This window comes from Schistocerca gregaria, chromosome 1 (assembly GCF_023897955.1).
Source record: "Schistocerca gregaria isolate iqSchGreg1 chromosome 1, iqSchGreg1.2, whole genome shotgun sequence".
NCBI classification, from domain to species: domain Eukaryota; kingdom Metazoa; phylum Arthropoda; class Insecta; order Orthoptera; family Acrididae; genus Schistocerca; species Schistocerca gregaria.
Window position 1 is genome coordinate 1,079,542,076 of NC_064920.1, and position 22,688 is coordinate 1,079,564,763.

General features: G+C 45.8%; 1 protein-coding gene across 1 annotated transcript in view; it reads right to left on the reverse strand.

Moving 5' to 3' along the window:
- Positions 1–21,960, reverse strand: part of LOC126281850 (conserved oligomeric Golgi complex subunit 3) — a 111,050-nt gene extending 89,090 nt beyond the window's left edge. The window contains exons 1-3 of the mRNA XM_049981110.1: positions 21,053–21,960; positions 20,829–20,957; positions 16,448–16,567 (exon numbers count right to left, since the gene is read on the reverse strand). Coding sequence (XP_049837067.1) covers positions 16,448–16,567; positions 20,829–20,957; positions 21,053–21,211 — 408 coding nt within the window. The 5' untranslated portion in view covers positions 21,212–21,960. The remainder of the gene's footprint in view (positions 1–16,447; positions 16,568–20,828; positions 20,958–21,052) is intronic.
- Positions 21,961–22,688: the final 728 nt, after the last annotated feature.

Consider the following 22,688-nt stretch of genomic DNA (forward strand, 5'->3'; position numbering starts at 1 on the left):
TGTTTCAGCAGGAAAAGGAAGGAAGGTTAGATCTCAATGTCTAATCAACAATGAGATTATTGGAGATCAGGCTAAGCTCAGATTGTAACACGCATGCACAAGCGTGCACACGCAGTCTCTGGGTGCCAAGGCCAGACAGCGAGGAGGCTGGAGGGGGAGCCGGGAATTGGTAGGGGTGGGGGACAGTAAAAATGCTGCTTGTGGGAGCGAGCAGGGATGAGGTGGGGAGACAGTAGGGCAGCTAGGAGCAGTCGGGAGGTTAGATGGAGAGCAGGTGGGGGACAGTGAGGGGAGGGTGGGGCAACTGCAGCAGAAAAGAGAGAAGTAAAAAAGGCTGTGGGTGTGTTGGTGGAATAGGGGGCGGTGTGGAGGTGGAATGGGAAGGGATAGCAAAAGTTGAGGTCAGGAGAACTATGGGAACATAGGATATACCATAAGAAGAGTTACCACCTATGTAGTTCAGAAAAGCTGGTGCTGGTGGGAAGTATCCAGATGGCACAGGCTGTGAAACAGCCACTGAAATAAAGAATGTTGTATTCAGCAGTGCGCTCAGCAACTGGGTGGTCTGATTGTTTTTTGACCACAGTTTGTAGGTGGCCATTCATGCGGACAAATAGCTTGTTGGTTGTCATACCCACATAGAATGCAGCTTAGCTTGTAGATCACATGGCTGGTTTTACAAGTAGACCTGCCTTTGATGGGACAGGTGGTGCTTGAAACCAGACTGGAGTAGGCAGTGGTAGGAGGATATATGGGACAGGTCTTGCATCTAGGTCTATTACAGCGATATGAGCCATGAGGCAAGGGGTTGGGGGGCAGGGTTGTGTAGGGATGGACAAAGATATTACATAGGTTCGGTAGGCATTGGAATACCACTGTAGGAGGAGTGGGAAGGATAGTGGGTAGAGCATTCCTCATTTTGTTCAGGGCACGAAGAGAGGTAGTTGAAACCATGGCAGAGAATGTGATTGAGTTGCTCCAGTCCTGGGTGGTGCTGAGTCACAATGGGAATGCTCCTCTGTGGTCGGACTGTGGGACTTTGGGTAGTAATGGGTGACTGTAGAGATAATGCATGGGAGATATGTCTTTAAACAAGGTGGGGAGGGTAATTACAGTCTGTGAAGGTCTCAGTGAGACCCTTGGTGTATTTTGAGAGGGACTGCTCATTACTACAGATGTGACTGCTGCGGATGGTTAGGCTGTAAGGAAGGGTTGACGTGGAGGTCAACATTGAGGAAGGTAGCTTGTTGGGTTAAGGAAGGTGAAGTGAATGGGAAAGAAGACGTTGAGATTCTGGAGGGATGTTGATAGGGGGTCCTCTCCCTCGATCCAGATCATAAAGATGTCATCAAAGAATCTGAACCAAGTGAGGGGTTTGGGGTTCTGGGTGATCAGAAAGGATTCCTCTGGACAGGCTGCACATGCCATAACCATAACCTTGTTTTTTTTGTTAGTGATGCCTTCAAAGGAAAAGTGATTGTGGGTGACAATATAGTAGTAGTAGTAATTGTTGTTGCTGTTGCTATTGATGATGATGATGATGATGACATGACGATGACCACGATGATGATTGATGTGTGGGGCATTCAACTGTGTGGTCATCAGCACCCATACAAAGGCCCAATTTTAACACAGTCCAATTTCTTTTGCACAGTCCAGTCCAGCCACGGTCATGAATGATGATGATGACAACACAAACACCCAGTCCCCAGGCAAAATCCCCAACCCAGCCGGGAATTGAGTGTGGGACCCTGTGATCCAGAGGCAGCAACGCTGGCCACTAGACCATGAGCTGCGGACATAGTTGCTCATGGTGACTAGGAAGGGGGTTGTATGTTTGGAGTCCATCAGGCGTTGGGAAAGATAGTGAACAACAGCGACAAGGCCATGGGCATTAGGGAGGTGGCATCAATAATGACGAGCAGGGCAGCATGTGGAAAAGGAACAGGAACTGTGGAGAGTCGGTGGAGTTTATGGTTGGTATCTTTTCTATAGGGGGTGGGTTGCTGCTAATAGGCTAAAGATGTTGGCCTACAAGACCAGAGATCTCTCAAGAGCTGCTCAGTAGCCAGCCACAAAGCGGCATCCTGCATGGTTGGGTTTATGCATTTCAGGTAGCTTGTAGAAGGTAAGTGTACGGGGAGTGGTAGGTGTAAGGAGTGAGATCGACTCTGGAGAGAAATTCTGCGATGGTCCTAAGGCAGACCTTGACTGAATGGTGTCAATTCGATTTACTAGACAAATTGCTATGGAGCGCAAAGCTGAGACTGGAGGCATGTCCAACTCTTCCTTATGTTGTCTACAGTCTATGTCAACAATGTCCAACCATAATTTACCATACCGAAGACATGTCAAGTTTCAGAGAGTTACAAGTAAAACACACTTACACAAAAGCTTTCAGCCACAATCTTCATTGAAAAAGTAAGACAAACATCCACCATTTATTCATACAAGCATGCATGCCAAAGTGTCTTAATTGAGACTGTATGCAACTTAATGTGTCATCTTTATAGTAAGTAGCGGTCTATCTTTTTCAACATTATTGATATTCCTATATGGAGTTTCCATTGTTTGATTTAACCGCAATTTTGTCTAGCACAGCAAAGTGCCACAGCTTGTGCTACTGCAAACACAAGAAACTGACAGCTGAGGTTGATTTTGTGACAAGGTGGAACTCATCATCATATATCAAAAATCCATGAAATACCGAACACTGGAAAATCCAGGATGGAATGCAACAATACCAGAGAAGGAAAGTTGCTACTCACCATATAGCGGAGATGCTGAGTCGCGATAGGCACAACAAAAAGATTCACACAATTGTAGCTTTCAGCCATTAAGGCCTTTGTCAGCAGTACACACATATACACACACATGCACATTGTGTGTGTGTGTGTGTGTGTGTGTGTGTGTGTGCCTTTTTGTTGTGCCTATCGTGACTCAGCATCTCCACTATATGGTGAGTAGCAACTTTCCTTCTCTGGTATTGTTAAAACCCATGAAAGAGATTGCATTGAATGATACTGTTTGCACCCATCAGTTTTTAAAACGAATAAGAACAAAGTTCAAACGGAAGAATGCAAGTACAACACCAAATACATGCAGTTGACTTATCACCAATTAATAGATGATCATGTTACTCTATTGCCTACTAAAATCTCCAACATAAAAGCTAGAATGCAAAGGATGCATAATGTTTTAACAGTTTTAATCACATTCTTCTCCTTATCAACTAAAATAGAGTGCAGGTTACCACATCACTTAGTCTCTTCTCTTGTCAGAACACAGAACACACTCCATTAAAACTGCCAGCAACACAACAAACGGAGTCTTTCCTCTGGAGTACGTCATCACACACAACAGGACTGCCCCCCATACAGAGACGAGAGAGTGTAACCTCATTCCAGTTCTGCGACCAAGAGCAATGCCACAGTTGGATCACTGCGTTCACTATCTGCATCTTATTGCCCTTCTGTACCAACCCTCCCACACATTTTTGCTTGATCCTCATGCTCAACAGTAAGACAAAAGCTCACAAGGGAATAGACTATCTCCGATTCTCTGAATCAAGCAGGCCTCCTCAGATACAACTTCAGCGAGCTCATTTTCTCTTTGTGTGCCCTGGTAGCAGAAAAAAGTGGTCCAAACCTTATCCCAATACTGTTGAAACACAATGAGGTACTCCTGTATTTTCTGAACAATTTTCTCTGCTGAACACATTTGCTAGAGGGTCTGAAGAATGTTAAAATAATTAGTGCGGATGAGAAACTTCAGCCCTCTGTTACACTTCAGCTACTCCAGTATTGCAAACACACATGGACTGTACACCACGATGTGCAGATCCTCAAGACATAAGCAGGAAAACCACTGATCTAAAGTAGCTTCCCTGTTCAGTACAAATGATAACAGCACGGTGCTTTTTAACATAAGTAACTTAACAGAGTCCCTCAAAAATGAAGTACTGCTTGTGACTTAAGGTCACATTATCTCCTGCATCCACACTGAAAGTGACTAAGGAGCTATCTCTTTTCTAAGATTCAGGCAAAGCAGTTGACTATCCAATCCACCATCTTTTCCATATACTAACTTAAAATATTAAATTAAGTCAAAAATATATTAAATTAAAACATTCAAAGATGAATCCATAGGCATTTTAAGAGAGATACGATAACATGCTGTTGAGACCACATGTTGTTGTTGCTGAATCATGCTCCCACATAAAGAAGAGATTGTTGCAAACTTCTCTGTTAGTGGAAGTTAAGTCTGGAGCCCTCCTTGCAGCAATCTCTCAGTAGCAAAGGAAAGCTGGATAATGACTGGCTGCGATTAGGGCAGAATGCCACCTTGTAACACAAGCAAAAGAAATGCTCCATGGAGCCCCAGTTTATAGAATAGGTAGATACTTGTAGGAAAATATATCAACAGGTAATTCCAAATGATAACATAATGAGAATGATGGGCAATAACTCAAAACCTCTGTGTAATTTTGTAAAAATGTTGATGATATCAATATTGGTAACAAATACCTGCCAAATTACATACATGATTACTTTATAAAAGCATTCAAAACACTTAGCTTGAATTACACTAATCAGGGTAAACTTAGGTTTTCCACACCAGCATACAGCATGAGGTTAGTTCCAACTAATGAGCTTAAAAAAGTAATGGTGATTAAAAGTCTCAAATGCAAAATGTTAGCTGATGTACGTGAAGTACCATTGTCACTTATAACCCATGGTGCTTTGCAAATAGCACAGTCCTTAGTCCACATTGTTAATTTATCATTCACTGAGGGTATGTTCAGTGAAAGATTAAAAATATTGAAAGTGATACCTTTATTCAAGTGTGGAAATAGGCATAAAGTTGAAAATCACCGACACATTTCACTCTTCTGGGCATTCTCTCAAGTAATTGAAAGATTAATGAAACAACGAACCACGACGTACTTAATACGATCACAGCCTACTCCACAATAATCACCATTACTTTCAACCAGGTAGAATTACAGAAACAATGATAAATGAATACAGCGACAAAATGGTTAGTAATTTGGATAATAACAATTGTCTTGCAAACTCTGTACAAGAGCTTCAGTGTAGTTTGGAAGGTATGAGATGAGGTACTGGCAGAAGTAAAGCAGAGAGGGTGGGTTGTGAGACATGCTTTGGTAGCTCAGTTGCTAGAGCACTTGCCCATGAAGGCAAAGGCCCAGAGCTGGAGTCGCGGTCCAGCACACAGTTTTACTCTGGCAGGGAGTTTCAACAACAACAGTCTTGTTAGAGTTACTTTTAGAGCTTTGTAAAGCTTTCAATACAGATAGTCATGAAATACTTCCAGGTAAGTAGGATGCAAGGAAAACAAATGGGATCAATCAGATATGCAACGAAGATTACAGGTTGTGGAACTCACATCATCTCAAACAAATCACAAAATCAGATAAGTACCTGACACTAGGAAAGTTGAAACAGATGTAGCCTACAGTAGTGTATTAGGCCCACTTCTGTTCCTTATTATAAGTAAGTGAAATACACACCACAGACAATGCTGCCAAGATCATGTGTGCAGACGACACTAGCGTAGTAGTGAGTGATGTTACAGAACCTCTGTCACTACAACTGATACAGTCCTTAAGGCCTTGCACAGTTCAGGCCCAACAGGCTAACCCTAAATGTGAAGAAAACCAATTATTTGCGAAGATGGGTCAAAATCAAAATCTCTGTCTAGTACTGGGCAGAAATGAGTCAGAAAAGGAACAATGTATAAAACTTTTAGGAATGTATGTCTGCACCTGTTTTCTTCCAGTTACTTTTGTTGCTTGTTTCTGCACTGGTGTGACAAATGGCATAACAGACGGAAGTTGCTGTGCTCTGTATAAATGTCTAGTTTTCAATGAAGCATATTTTGTGAGAAGTTTCTCTTCAATTTTTAATTCTTTCAGGTACACAGGATTGGTTGGTTGGGTGTGGGATTGAAGGGACCAGACTGCTAAGGTCATCGGTCCCTTGTTCCACGATAAAATCACACGAAATAAAAACTGTCAGTCGTTAAAAACGGAGAACTGAGACAAGGGACGACACAATACAAGAAAGGCAGACAAAGACCAGACAAACGGAACTAAAATCGCACCGAGTGTGAAGGTGGTTGGCCGACCATGAAAATAAGGAAAAGCCAACCACCAAATGACATTAAAACCCACAGTTTAAAACCACAGGCCAAAGGCCCAAGTCAATACAGGAAATAAAAGGACAAACACTCAAATCATACGATAAAAACCCCCTGCCCGAATAAAACTCAACACGAGGTCCGCCATAGCATCGTCATCACATAAAAGGGCAGGGAGGGTATCAGGCAGCGCAAACGTCTGCCTGAGTCCTGTTAAAAGCGGGCAGTCCACCAAAATGTGGACCACCGTCAGAGCTGCCCCGCAGCGACATAGCGGTGGGTCCTCCCGGCGCAACAAATGGCCGTGCGTCAGCCACGTGTGGCCAACGCGCAACCGGCAGAGGACGACAGAGTCCTTCCGAGAGGCCCGCATGGAGGAGCGCCACACACGGGTCGTCTCCTTCACCGCCCGAAGTTTGTTGGGCGTGGGCAGGGTGCGCCACTCGTCACCCCAGGCACCAAGCACTTTCTGGTGCAAAAGCGACAGGAGATCACACTCCATAAGGCCGAGTTCCAGAGCCGATGAACTCACTGCCTGTTTAGCCAGCGTGTCAACCCGCTCATTGCCCGGGATGCCGACATGACCTGGGGTCCAAACAAAGACCACGGAGCGGCCGCAACGGGCAAGAGCATGGAGCGACTCGTGGATGGCCATCACCAGACGGGAACGAGGAAAGCACTGGTCAAGAGCTCGTAAACCACTCAGGGAGTCACTACAGATGACAAAGGACTCACCTGAGCGGGAGCGGATATACTCTAGGGCGCGATAGATGGCAACCAACTCGGCAGTGTATACACTGTTCCCGGGTGCCAGCGACCGTTGCTCACAATGATCCTCTAGAGTAAGAGCGTAACCAGTGCGACCAGAGACCATCGAACCGTCGGTATAGGTCACGGCAGATCCGGGAAACTCGGCAAGGAGAGCAACAAAGCGGCGGCGGAGGGCCGGAGGAGGGACCGAGTCTTTCGGACCCTGTGCCAAATACAGCCGAATGCATGGTCGGCGCACACACCAAGGGGGCAGACGGAGATTGGCCCGGAAAACAGGCGGGAGAGGAAAAAACTCAATCCCACACAGTAGAGCCCGGATGCGAACCGCGATCGTACACCCTGACCGGGGCCGCCTGTCTGGAAGATGGACGATCGAGTGCGGGAACAGGAGACGGTAGTTGGGATGCCCTGGCAAGCTACAAACGTGGGCAGCATAAGCGGCCAGAAGTCGGTCGCGCCGGATCCGCAATGGAGGAACACCAGCCTCCACAAGTAAGCTGTCAACAGGGCTTGTCCGAAATGCTCCTGTGGCGAGTCGCATCCCGCAGTGATGGATGGGATCCAGCAATTGCAACGCTGATGGCGACGCCGAACCATAAGCCACACACCCATAATCAAGGCGGGACTGGATCAGCGCTTGATACAGCCGGAGAAGGGTGGACCGATCGGCACCCCATCCGGTGTGGCTAAGGCAACGGAGAGCGTTTAAATGCCGCCAGCATGTTTGTTTAAGCTGCCTAATATGAGGCAGCCAAGTCAACCGGGCATCAAATACCAGTCCCAAGAACCGATGCGTCTCTACCACAGCAAGAGGTTCACCGTCAAGGTAAAGGCGTGGCTCAGGGTGAACCGTGCGACGCCGGCAGAAATGCACAACGCAGGTCTTAGCGGCCGAAAACTGGAAGCCGTGCGCTACAGCCCACGACTGCGCCTTGCGGATAGCGCCCTGCAGCTGGCGCTCAGCAACTGCAATGCCAGCGGAGCTGTAGTAGAGGCAGAAATCGTCTGCATACAACGAAGCTGCGACGGACGATCCCACCGCCTCAGCGAGCCCATTGATCGCAATTAAAAACAGGGAGACACTGAGGATAGACCCCTGTGGGACCCCGTTCTCCTGGACCCGGGAGGAACTATGGGACGCAGCAACTTGCACGCGGAAGGAACGAGACGACAGAAAATTCTGAATAAAAATCGGGAGCGGGCCCCTAAGACCCCACCCATGAAGTGTGGCCAGGATGTGATATCGCCAAGTCGTATCGTACGCCTTCCGCATGTCGAAGAAGACGGCAACCAGATGTTGGCGGCGTGCAAAGGCTGTACGGACGGCAGACTCTAGGGAGACCAGATTATCGACGGCAGAGCGGCCTTTGCGGAACCCACCCTGAGACGGAGCCAGAAGGCCTCGAGACTCGAGGAGCCAACTCAACCTCCGGCTCACCATACGTTCTAGCAACTTGCAAAGAACGTTGGTGAGGCTTATGGGGCGGTAGCTGTCCACCTCCAGCGGGTTCTTGCCAGGTTTCAACACGGGGAGGACGATGCTTTCTCGCCGGGAACACACCCTCAACCCAGATGCGGTTGAAAACATCTAGGAGGCGTCGCTGGCAATTCACAGAGAGGTGTTTCAGCATCTGGCTGTGGATGCGGTCTGGCCCAGGAGCCGTATCAGGGCAAGCAGATAGGGCACTCTGGAATTCCCAGTCGCTGAAAGGAGCATTGTACGACTCCGCGTGGCGCGTGTGAAAGGAAAGCCTCCAACTTTCCAACCGCTCTTTCTGGGAGCGGAAGGCCAGTGGGTAATTCGTAGATGCGGAACACTGAGCAAAATGCGCTGCTAACCGGTCCGCAATCGTGTCGGAGTCAGTACACACCACTCCATTCAGCGAAAGCCCAGGGACAGACAGGCGGCCGATAGCCATGGAGTCGCCTAATCTTAGCCCAAACCTGCGATGCAGAGGTACGGACGCCAATGGTGGAAACATACCGTTCCCAGCACTCCTGCTTCCGTTGGCGAATAAGGCGTCGGGCACGGGCACGGAGCTGTTTAAAAACGATGAGGTTCTCCAAGGACGGGTGCCGCTTATGGCGTTGAAGAGCCCGCCGGCGATCTCTAATCGCCTCTGCGATCTCGGGCGCCCACCAAGGCACAGTCCTCCTCCGAGGGGACCCGGATGAACAGGGAATCGCAGATGCCGCCGCAGAAACGATGCCGGTGGTGACCGACTGAACCACCGCATCAATGGTGTCAGGGGAAGGAGGTGCGATAGTGGCGAGAGAGGAGAACAAGCCCCAATCAGCCTTATTCAGAGCCCATCTGGAGGGGCGTTCAGAAGAGTGACGCTGTGGTAGTGACAGAAAGATGGGGAAATGGTCACTACCACATAAGTCGTCATGGACACTCCAGTGGATGGATGGTGAAAGTCCGGGGCTGCAGATAGAAAGGTCGATGGCCGAAAATGTGCCATGGACTACACTGAAATGTGTCGGCTCTCCCGTGTTTAAGAGGCAGAGGTCAAGCTGCGAGAGAAGAGTCTCGACATCTCTACCCCAGCCAGTAATCGCGGCGCTACCCCACAGGGGGTTACGGGCGTTAAAGTCGCCCAGTAACACAAAAGGAGGAGGCAGTTGTGCTATCAATGCAGCCAACACATGACGCGAGACATCACCATCTGGCGGAAGATACAAACTGCAGACAGTAATAGGCTGAGGCGACCACATCCTTACAGCGACAGCCTCTAAAGGCGTGTGAAGAGGTACACATTCGCTGTAGACAGAGTTAAGGATGAAGACGCAGACTCCACCAGATACCCTATCATAAGCTGCCCGGTTCTTGTAATAACCCCGATACCCACGTAGGGCAGGGGTCCGCATTGCCGGAAACCAAGTTTCCTGTAAGGTGACTGCTGATGAGTTGGCGAAGCTCAGCAAGGTGGTGGAAAAAAGCGCTGCAGTTCCACTGGAGTATCACTTTGTCCATGTCCGAAAAAGGCGTGAAGGGGCCGAGGAGGCAGATCACGCCACTGGGTCACCTGCTGCCACCGATGGAGGACCAGTACAATCTGCTTCCATGGTGTCCGAGGGTACAGATAATAAATCTATACTCTTAAATTATGTACATTTATTGGGAATTTACTGTACCAGAAATTAATATTTCGTTCGCCCCCCCCCCCCCATGAACCTTGTGTTGGTGGGGAGGCTTGCGTGCCTCAACGTCACAGATAGCCGTACCGTAGGTGCAACCACAACGGAGGGGTACCTGCTGAGAGGCCAGACAAATGTGGGGTTCCTGAAGAGGGGCAGCAGCCTTTTCAGTAGTTGCAGGGGGCAACAGTCTGGATGATTGACTGATCTGGCCTTGTAACACTAACCAAAACGGCCTTGCTGTGCTCGTACTACGAACGGCTGAAAGCAAGGGGAAACTACAGCCATAATTTTTCCCGAGGGCATGCAGCTTTACTGTATGATGAAATGATGATGGTGTCCTCTTGGGTAAAATATTCCAGAGGTAAAATAGTCCCCCATTCGGATCTCCGGGCGGGGACTACTCAGGAGGACGTCGTTATCAGGAGAAAGAATACTGGCGTTCTACGGATCGGAGCGTGGAATATCAGATCCCTTAATCGGGCAGCTAGGTCAGAAAATTTAAAAAAGGTAATGGATAGGTTAAAGTTAGATATAGTGGGAATTAGTGACGTTCGGTGTCAGGAGGAACAAGACTTTTGGTCAGGCGAATACAGGGTTGTAAATACAAAATCAAATAGGGGTAATGAAGGAGTAGGTTTAATAATGAATAAGAAGTAGGAGTGCGGGTAAGCTACTACAAACAGCATAGTGAATGCATTATTGTGGCCAAGATAGACACGAAGCCCACGCCTACTACAGTAGTACAAGTTTATATGCCAACTAGCTCTGCAGACGATGATGAAATTGATGAAATCTATGATGAGATAAAAGAAATTCAGGTAGTGAAGGGAGACGAAAATTTAATAGTCATGGGTGACTGGAATTCAACAGTAGGAAGGGGGGAAGGCGAGGGAAGGGGGGAAGGCGGGGGAAGGGGGGAAGGCGGGGGAAGGGGGGAAGGCGGGGGAAGGGGGGAAGGCGGGGGAAGGGGGGAAGGCGGGGGAAAGGGGGAAGGCGGGGGAAAGGGGGAAGGCGGGGGAAAGGGGGAAGGCGGGGGAAAGGGGGAAGGCGGGGGAAAGGGGGAAGGCGGGGGAAAGGGGGAAGGCGGGGGAAAGGGGGAAGGCGGGGGAAAGGGGGAAGGCGGGAAGGCGGGGGAAAGGGGGAAGGCGGGGGAAAGGGGGAAGGCGGGAAGGCGGGGGAAAGGGGGAAGGCGGGGGAAAGGGGGAAGGCGGGGGAAAGGGGGAAGGCGGGGGAAAGGGGGAAGGCGGGGGAAAGGGGGAAGGCGGGGGAAAGGGGGAAGGCGGGGGAAAGGGGGAAGGCGGGGGAAAGGGGGAAGGCGGGGGAAAGGGGGAAGGCGGGGGAAAGGGGGAAGGCGGGGGAAAGGGGGAAGGCGGGGGAAAGGGGGAAGGCGAGGGAAAGGGGGAAGGCGAGGGAAAGGGGGAAGGCGAGGGAAAGGGGGAAGGCGAGGGAAAGGGGGAAGGCGAGGGAAAGGGGGAAGGCGAGGGAAAGGGGGAAGGCGAGGGAAAGGGGGAAGGCGAGGGAAAGGGGGAAGGCGAGGGAAAGGGGGAAGGCGAGGGAAAGGGGGAAGGCGAGGGAAAGGGGGAAGGCGAGGGAAAGGGGGAAGGCGAGGGAAAGGGGGAAGGCGAGGGAAAGGGGGAAGGCGAGGGAAAGGGGGAAGGCGAGGGAAAGGGGGAAGGCGAGGGAAAGGGGGAAGGCGAGGGAAAGGGGGAAGGCGAGGGAAAGGGGGAAGGCGAGGGAAAGGGGGAAGGCGAGGGAAAGGGGGAAGGCGAGGGAAAGGGGGAAGGCGAGGGAAAGGGGGAAGGCGAGGGAAAGGGGGAAGGCGAGGGAAAGGGGGAAGGCGAGGGAAAGGGGGAAGGCGAGGGAAAGGGGGAAGGCGAGGGAAAGGGGGAAGGCGAGGGAAAGGGGGAAGGCGAGGGAAAGGGGGAAGGCGAGGGAAAGGGGGAAGGCGAGGGAAAGGGGGAAGGCGAGGGAAAGGGGGAAGGCGAGGGAAAGGGGGAAGGCGAGGGAAAGGGGGAAGGCGAGGGAAAGGGGGAAGGCGAGGGAAAGGGGGAAGGCGAGGGAAAGGGGGAAGGCGAGGGAAAGGGGGAAGGCGAGGGAAAGGGGGAAGGCGAGGGAAAGGGGGAAGGCGAGGGAAAGGGGGAAGGCGAGGGAAAGGGGGAAGGCGAGGGAAAGGGGGAAGGCGAGGGAAAGGGGGAAGGCGAGGGAAAGGGGGAAGGCGAGGGAAAGGGGGAAGGCGAGGGAAAGGGGGAAGGCGAGGGAAAGGGGGAAGGCGAGGGAAAGGGGGAAGGCGAGGGAAAGGGGGAAGGCGAGGGAAAGGGGGAAGGCGAGGGAAAGGGGGAAGGCGAGGGAAAGGGGGAAGGCGAGGGAAAGGGGGAAGGCGAGGGAAAGGGGGAAGGCGAGGGAAAGGGGGAAGGCGAGGGAAAGGGGGAAGGCGAGGGAAAGGGGGAAGGCGAGGGAAAGGGGGAAGGCGAGGGAAAGGGGGAAGGCGAGGGAAAGGGGGAAGGCGAGGGAAAGGGGGAAGGCGAGGGAAAGGGGGAAGGCGAGGGAAAGGGGGAAGGCGAGGGAAAAGGGAAGACGAGGTAAAGGAAGACGAGGTAAAGGAAGACGAGGTAAAGGAAGACGAGGTAAAGGACGACGAGGTAAAGGACGACGAGGTAAAGGAAGAGAAGGAAAAGGTAGAGAAGGAAAAGTAGTAGGTGAATATGGATTGCAGGTAAGAAATGAAAGAGGAAGCCGCCTGGTAGAATTTTGCACAGAGCATAACTTAATCATAGCTAACACTTTGTTCAAAAATCATGAAAGAAGGTTGTATACATGGACGAACCCTGGAGATGTGGACTCTGGCCAACATCTATTGGTTATGAACTGTAGACTAAAAGTGAAGAAATTGCAAAAAGGTGGCGACTTAAGGAGATGGGACCTGGATAAACTTACTATAAGAGGTTGTACAGAGTTTCGGGGAGAGCATAAGGGAACAATTGACAGAAATGGGGGAAAGAAATACAGTAGAAGAAGAATGGGTAGCTTTGAGGAATGAAATAGAGAAGGCAGCAGAGGATCAAGTAGGTAAAAAGACGAGGGTTAGTAGAAATGCTTGGGTAACAGAAGAGATACTGAATTTAATTGATGAAAGGAGAAAATATAAAAATGTAGTAAATGAAGGAGGCAAAAAAGAATACAAACGTCTCAAAATGAGATTGACAGTAAGTGCAAAATGGCTAAGCAGGGACGGCTAGAGGGCAAATGTAAGGATGTAGAGGCTTATCTCACAAGGGGTAAGATAGATACTGCCTACAGGAAAATTAGAGAGACCTTTGGAGAAAGGAGAGCCACTTGCATGGATATCAAGAGCTCAGATGGAAACCCAGTTCTAAGCAAAGAATGAAAAGCAGAGAGGTGGGAAAAGTATATAGAGGGTCAATACCGGGGCAATGTTCTTGAGGACAATATCATGGAAATGGAAGAGGATGTAGATGAAGATGAAACGGGAGATACGATACTGCGTGAAGAGTTTGACAGAGCACTGAAAAACCTGAGTCGAAACAAGGCCCTGGGAGTAGACAACTTTCCATTAGAACTACTGATTGCCTTGGGAGAGTCAGTCCTGACAAAACTCTACCATCTGGTGAGCAAGATGTATGAGACAGGTGAAATTACCTCAGACTTCACAAAGAATATAATAATTCCAATCCCAAAGAAAGCAGGTGTTGACAGATGTGAAAATTACCGAACAATCAGTTTAATAAGCCACAGCTGCAAAATACTAATGCAAAAACTGGTAGAAGCCAACTTCAGGGAAGATCAGTTTGGATTCCGTAGAAATGTTGGAATACGAGAGGCAAACTGACCCTATGACTTACCTTAGAAGAAAGATTAAGGAAAGGCAAACCTACGTTTCTAGCATTTATAGACTTAGAGAAAGCTTTCGACAATGTTGACTGGAATACTCTCTTTCAAATTCTGAAGGAGGCAGGGGTAAAATACAGGGAGCGAAAGGCTATTTGCAATTTGTACAGAAACCAGATGACAGTTATAAGAGACGAGGGACATGAAAGGGAAGCAGTGGTTGGGAAGGGAGTGAGACAGGGTTGTAGCCTCTCCCCTATGTTGTTCAATCTCTATATTGAGCAAGCAGTGAAGGAAACAAAAGAAAAGTTCGGAGTAGGTATTAAAATCCATGGGGAAGAAATAGGAACTTTGAGGTTCGTCAATGACATTGTAATTCTGTCAGAAACAGCAAAGGACTTGGAAGAGCAGTTGAACGGAATGGATAGTGTCTTGAAAGGAAGATATAAGATGAACATCAACAAAAGTAAAATGAGGATAATGGAATGTAGTCGAATTAAGTCAAGTGATGCTGAGGGAATTAAATTAGGAAATGAGACACTTAAAGTAGTAAAGGAGTTTTGCTATTTGGGGAGCAAAATAACTGATGATGGTCCAAGTAGAGAGGATACAAAATGTAGACTGGCAATGGCAAGGAAAGCGTTTCTGAAGAAGAGAAATTTGTTAACATTGAGTATTGATTTAAGTGTTAGGAAGTCGTTTCTGAAAGTATTTGTATGGAGTGTAGCCATGTATGGAAGTGAAACATGGACGATAAATAGTTTGGACAAGAAGAGAATAGAAGCTTTCAAAATGTGGTGCTACAGAAGAATGCTGAAGGTTAGATCACATAACAAACAAGGAGGTATTGAACAGATTTGCTGAGAAGAGGGGTTTGTGGCCCAACTTGACTAGAAGAAGGTATCGGTTGGTAAGACATGTTCTAAAGCATCAAGGGATTACCCATTTAGTATTGGAGGGCAGAGTGGAGGGTAGAAATCATAGAGGGAGACCAAGAAATGAGTACACTAAGCAGATTCAGAAGGATGTAGGCTGCAGTAGGTACTGGGAGATGAAGAGACTTGCACAGGATAGAGTAGCATGGAGAGCTGCATCAAACCAGTCTCAGGACTGAAGACCACAACAACAACAACAACAACAACAGATAATAAATCATCAAACAATAGACATCTGTTGATCTTTCGTGGATACGGAAACGGGCCAGTCAGATTCTTACCAAAGGAAGGCCCCAAACAGCCATGTGATTTCAGAAATTACTTTACTTACACAACCAGTTTTGGGATCTCATTAATGTCATCCTCACGCAACAACTGAAGTTGTAAGTCTTCAGAGTACACATTCCACAAAAAAATTCACATATTCCAGGTACCGATGGCTCCAGTTTTGCATACACTGATGAATCCGATTCTCTATACACTGAGTGCATAGGGGTCTGAAAATGGCATTAATCAAATGCTGAAACTGGCTGTGTAAATAAAATAAATTCTGAAAACATATGGCCTTCTGTTGATTTTCTTTGGTAAATAATAACAGTAAATGTGTAGAGTCACTGACAGACACAAAAACAAGACTGGAAAATGTTGCGAACTTCTGAACAAATCCTATTACTCCATTCTTGGTTACTGCTACGCCTTCCAGTTTAAGTTTGAAATAATGGACAAGTTTCCAGTTAGCTATGCAGAGAAGAGAAAACAGGGCATAAAATATGACAGAATAAAATGTGTGTGTTATATATCAGGATTGCTTCTACATATAACAACCAAGACCCATGAACATTACGAAAATGTAATGAAGCATATCAGAATGTTGTAAATATAAACAAAAAAAAAAAAAGGGAAAAAGGCATTGGGTGTAATAGTGAGAGGCAGAGGAGCACAAGCTGAAACGTACAAGGATGGGAGAATAAACTAGCCTTGAATGAACCACAACAGTATTTGCCCATAACAAATTTAGAAAAGCTACAGAAAATCTGATTTCTGATGGCCAAATGGGAATCTCAACCACACCATTCCTAACTGTGAGACCGATGCCATAACAGTTCCACTATCTTTCTTTGTAATCAGTATTGATACCAATCCAAGTAAGTATCTTTCTCAAGATGAGAGATGATTCAAGGGGACACTACCAATGCAGGAACAAACAATTAACATTTTTCTACTGCAATATGCCACATGAAATCATAATCAACAAACAATGAACATTTTTCTACTGCAGTATGCCACATAAAATCATTATTAACTTCTCTGACAATGTACGTAAATAACATTTACTTTAAACAAAGAAACTACCCCTTTTCATATGGATTTATATAAAATATCCACAGATGATAAAATTTTGAATGAGTGCAATTAAGAAATACAAGTCCATACTGTATCAACCATATAAGTATCAACTTCTCTTACTTAAACCAAATCTGTGTAAATTTTGTACACTTAAAGACTAGCTAACCTGCAGGCAAGGAATTGTGTATTCAGTTAAAAACTAAGTAACTGTCTATTTCACAGATGTAGACTGCATTAATTACCTGTGTCAAGAGTACAGTGCATTCATCTTTTCGCTCAGTTAGCTGTTTCATGAACTGTGTGTACTGGACATCCTCCTCGTGTAGAAGTTCCTCCTCTACATCAGAATACCAAGACAGAAACTGGAAATAAAACAGAACATTTACAAACAAAGTTTATGAAAATGAAACCAGTTTAATCAACTCTCAAATTATGAATGACACACACATTAAAAAAGCAAGCCATAATTTCTGCCCTTCTTTGTTAATATTTGCCTTAATGTATATTGTTACAAGTATGTAATCTCACTATTTCCTTACTTTAAAGATTCTGAGTATTTCAGGTGTTAGCTCATCTTCTCCATTTGCTGCCCCCACCTTTCAGAATATGGTAGTCTTTCTCATATTCAACTACCGTTTGTTGTTCAATAACTATGCACGTTACTCCGCAAGGAAAAAGAATCCAAGAGAGAAGAGGAACTCCAAGGGTCTCAGCCTAATGCTGTATGCACCAAATGTTGAAAAGAATATATAAAAAATTGGCCAGCTTTATTGATGGACAACATTACTTTTGGGAAATAGTAATCTTGTGAAACTCTGCTCAATCTGTTCACCCACAAGTTCCAGATAGAAGTGCATACCAATGTCGAGGTTGATGCAGTGCTCCTTGGCTTCCAGAAAATGTATAACACAGTTCTATGCTGCTCTCTAGTGAACCAAATACAAAATTAAATAATGAAGTGTAACAATATTTCGGAAAGGAAAGTTGCTACTCACCATATAGCTGAGATGCTATCACAGCTGAAGCCACAGTGCAGCTTATATTGTGACAGTCTCTATATGATGAGTAGCAACTTTCTTTTTCATAAATACAAAATCAAAGAATATTGGAGCATCTTTGTGATTGGATTTCAGACTTCCCAGCAGACAGAACTCAACACCAACAGGTCTGAACCATCAGAAGTAACGTAGCTTTGTTTCAACCCAAGGGAGTGAACCAGGCACATTACTGCATACAACATATAATCTGCTGCATAACATCAGGAACTCTGTGAAATTGTTCATGTATGATGTATAAGCATTAGTCACAAAGCTACAAATTGCACTGAAATCAGTAAGACCAAAGGAAAATTAATGCTTGGGGCACAAACTGACAGTTGATATTCAACATAAATGAATGCAACACATTGCTTATAAATAGGGGGATGGACCCATTATTGTCTGATTACATGTTTGTAAATAATCATTTTTACTGGAAACAGGACTACCTAGGGGTGTGAGGGAAGAAGCATTAAAGAAAGTCTGGCCTTGTATACCCACCATCCTCCTCCCTCATGAGGACAGTGCTGCTCCTTCCCAGGAAGTGAGGATACTGATGGACAGCTGTTTGCACCTGAATGAACAACTGTTGGTTGATTGTGATGCAAATGCCCACAAACTGGTGTGCAGAAACAGTGACACCGACAGCAGATATGAGTATCTACTCAAGAGTAACAACAAGCTGGAATTGCAGAGGAAACAGGAATGAAGACCGTCCAACTATGAAAGAAATAAAAGACAATGGGAAAATATCAGAAGGCCCCTGTCAAATACAACCTTGCAATTATGCAAGTGGAAATATCATCCTGGAAGGTATTCCGTGAGGATGTTAAAGGTAGTAATTGCACTATACTTTATAAAATCCTCACTAGAATTAGCTAATTCACGAGGTACCCTAAGGGAGGAGGATGGTGGGTATACAAGGCCAGCAATTGAGAGGCTAGATGTGCTCCTCGATATTCACTCCCTTCAGGTCACTCTAGCAGACAACACAGACCAAGAGTCAATTCCTGAGAGGCACTGGTTGACAGGTAATCAGAGAACTGGGGTCAACCAGAAAATGGGCTAACTTCAAAAACATCCAGTGGGTGGTGGGAAAATTGCAACTGTTCAACTCACCAGGCCCACATGAAATCTTTCCAGCTCTACTGCAACAAGCAGGAGAGGAATTAAGTGGAGTCCTATGTAGACTGTTTATGGTCATCTTAGCAGCAGGAACCATTTCTAATGCTTGGAGGGCAGAGGGGGTTGTTTTCATTTCGAAGCTAGGGAGAATTGATCTTACCAAGGCTAAGAAAATGAGACTAATCAGTCATCATCCTTTCTTCAAAAGACACTAGAAAAAACTGGCTAAGTACACATTATGGATAACTGATTAAACTAACACAAATATGAAGCAGGCAAGCACTGGAAATCACAACAAGTTGGAAAGGTGGGAAAAAACTTAAGAAATTTCTCTCTGCATCTCCCTGGATCTTCAAGTTCACAGAGTGGCAGAAGAGCATGCCACTGAAACCATCATATGCAGGTGGAGTAAGGCCATTCAGCGAAGACGAAACGTCAAAGCCACTGCAACAAATGAGAAAATAGTGATCAGTGCCAGGGGGTTCCAAGAATATTATTCTTGTGAAGAAGAATATTGAGAACACATACTGGACTATCTAGCTTCTTAACAAAACTCTACCAGCAGAGGGTGTAGTAAAGAATTCAGTAGTACTCTGGAGGCAAAACTATCATGAACCCCTCACGTAGATAATATATGGCCCATGGCAAAATGTACTCTTATGAGTATTAAAAGGGCCTGTGGTAAAAACAGGGGTCTAAACACCATAAGTATGTATTGAATATATGCCATTGTAATAAAACCTATGAAAATTTATGGGGCTGCAGTATGGTGGAATAAAGTAGAACAGAAGGTCCCTGCTAGGAGGGCTGGCAAGCTGCAAAGATTGGCCTGCTTAGCCATCAAAGGTGGGATCAGCAATACACACACTGCAGGAAGAGAGACCATGCTGGACATGGCCCCATTACACCTCTGTGTTACAATGGAGGCACAGCACAAGCATAAAGTTTAAAAGCTGGAAATAATTGGAGATTTTTAGGATATACAGAATCCTACACCAATATAGTGAGCATGGTATATATACGAATAATCATGGTAATGCCAGCTGCCCATTCAATAACTTCCAGTTGCTTCACTAAACCTTTCAAGGTAACAACTGAATGTTGCAGTGGAAAAATAAACTATGATACCATTTACGAGAGTCTGGTTTACTGATGGGTCAAAAATGTTAAAAGGCACTGGGGACATGTTACATGAAGTAAAGCCTAGACTAGAGTGTGCAACATTTCTACAGAAGGTGGCCACAATATTCCTGGCAGAAATATCTCTACCAGCCCCTGTAACAAAATCAAACATCATAGCAGAACACAATGTTGCCTTTGTGAGACTAGGTAAAAGCAACAGGATAAAGCTGCTGTGGGTCCCTGGTCACTCAGGAATTAATGGCAATGGATAAGCTCAGCTACATCTACCTCGATATCCACAAATCCACCTTATGGTGCACAGTAGAAGGTACCCCGTACCACTACTAGTAATTTCTTTTCCTGTTCCACTTGCAAAAAGAATGAGGGGAAAATGGCTGTCTGTATGCCTCCGTATGAGCCCTAATTAATTGTCTCTTATTTTCGTGGTGCTTACACACACTGTATGTTGGAGGCAGTCAGCTACAAATGCTGGTTCTCTAAATTTTCTCAATAGCATTCCTCAAAACGAAAGTTGTGTTCCCTCTAGGGATTCCCATTTGAGTTTCTGAGGCACCTCCATGACAGCAGCATGAATGATCACTGGTTTGCTTGACCCATGGGAGAGTGTCATCAAGATGTTGAAAGATCTGAACCAATGAACTCTCGAAGATAGATGTAAACTTTCCCGAGAAAGTCTATTAAATTTAAGAACCAGTTTTAAATGATGACTAGTAATATATTACAAATTTCTACATATCACTCACATTGGGATCGTGAGGATAAGATTAGAATAATTACAGCAAGCATTCAAACAATCATTCTTCCCACACTCCATATGTGAATGTAACGGGAAAAAATCCTAAAAAGTAGTACAATGGGATGTACAGTCTGCCATGCACTTCATAGTGGTTTATAGGGTATAGATGTAGATGAAGACAAGTATGCACACCAGGAATTAACTACAAAGCCTCTCACACACTCGAGAAAAAGTCAGGACAGAATGTGTTACATTCTGACACTTCATTCATCTGAGTCTCTCTTGACAAAAGAAAAACAATATTAATATCTCTACTTTAGCGGAAAACAGATCTTTGTTTCGCTCTGTATGCACGAGTGACTGCAACTGTGCATTAGTGATAAAGGAATCTGACAACAGAGACTCTCTCTGAAGTGACCTGGCACTTAACTCTGTGACACTCGGTTCCCAGAAGCGGGCCAGTGGAACACTACTGCTACACGGTGAAGTAATATGTAGGAAATCGAGTAACATAACCACGCTGAACCTCCTGTTGATCTAAAATTATTCTCTGATCACACGAGAATGTGGGGCGGATATTACCTGTCGTGTAGTTTCTATCCTGGACTTGCTCTGCAGTAGATTAACAAAACACTTTCCCGCGTCGCCATCGGACTGACGTACAACATTTAACGCCGACTGGTGTAAGTCATCTTCTTGAGATATAGACAACTGAAAAAAAACACGAATCCTCGTGAGAAGAAACGTCTAACAACGAAAAACAATATCATTACACTAGTCATCTTATTCAAAACACTTTGTCTTACATCACCAAAAAATTCAAATTTACTGAATTCTTCTTCTAAATCTTGGAGAGCATCTATCTGGTCACTTGTCAAGGGGGCTACAGGATTTTCAGAACGTTCCCAGTCAAATAACTTGTCTTGAACATTGCGTATATCCTCATCCGTCACTGTTACTGCCATTGTCAAAGATACAAATGCAAATAAACACGCAAGCAAGATACACTACGCTGCGTGGCGGCAGATGCCACGTAAACGGTTTGCAGACGACAGTGGTTCCCTAGTATGTTATGTCGGCGCACAATTTTTCGTTGTCAACGGTGAAACAGTTGCGTTAATCTATTATATCATTTTCATCGTTATGCACGGCTCATTCCCAGAGTTCAAGTACTGAAATAAGGAAAGACATTTTATAAGTAGACCTATACCGCTCACCCATAGCTGACATAAAATCGGCTGTTGATCACCTTCTCTACTATACTGCACCTCTACAAACCACTATAAAACATTCTTCTCGTCCCATCAAGGTACGGTATAGAATGCAGGACGAATTCTTGTTTAAACGCCTCTGTGAATTCTATAGTTAATTTAGTCATGTCTTCGCGATCCCTGAGGGAGCCATTCGTAGGGGACTGTAGTATATTCCCCGATTCCCTATTTAAAGCTGCCTCTTAAATTTTGAAAGTAAGCTCTATCAGGATAGTTTACGATAATCTTCAAGCGTCTGCCAGTTCGGTTTCCTCGGATCTCCTTGACACACTTCCATGAATCAAACAAATGTGTGACCATTCGTGCTGCCCTTTCTTGTATACGTTCAATATTTCCATTAACCCTATTTGGTATGGGTCCCACACCACTTGAGTAGTATTCTAGGATGGGTCGCACAAGTGTTTTGTACTATAAACGATCTCCTTTGTAGACTGATTCCATTTCCCTAATATTCTATCAAAGAACCTAAGTTTATTTACGTCTACTCTCTTACTATACAATCACTGTGAAGTGTGGGACACTGGTCATTTTTTACTGTGCGGTATATTAGTGTTTTCTTCCTTTCTATTCGCATACTGAATGTGGAAAGAATCGCAGCGTGTATGCCTCTTTGCAGGCCGCTATTTTTCGCTCTACATAGCCTCTATGAGATAGATATGCAGGGGACTGAAGAACATTCTGATCTGAAGGAAAGTTATCGAAGTTTTTAAAACAAGTCCCTGTAAACTGTAGCCTAATTCTTGGAGTGTCTGTTTCTGTTACACTCTTTCACCCATCAGAGTCTGATGACATCCTCTGATCTTTTGCAAGGTGTTTCTTGTGTATGCACCTTAAGCCCGTATTACACGATGTGCCTTAACCGTACACCTATGCACCAGCGCCCCTAACGTGCATACCTGCAACTTCAGACTTGTTCGCTTCCGACCTATTACTCCATCCACGCGGGATATATCTAGCGCGCATGCGCAGCAGTAGACTGTGTGATATACCGAAACGTCATACGTTCAAATTATTTGTGAACTCAAGGTTCCTATTTACAAAGAAATTGTTTTCTACCATTATGTATTAAGTAGTAGTTTTTCTCTAATGTAGGTTAGTACTGTTCTTAATTACAGACGCAAAAGTTGTATATTACGACACTTGATTACACAGGTATATGTATATCGAAATT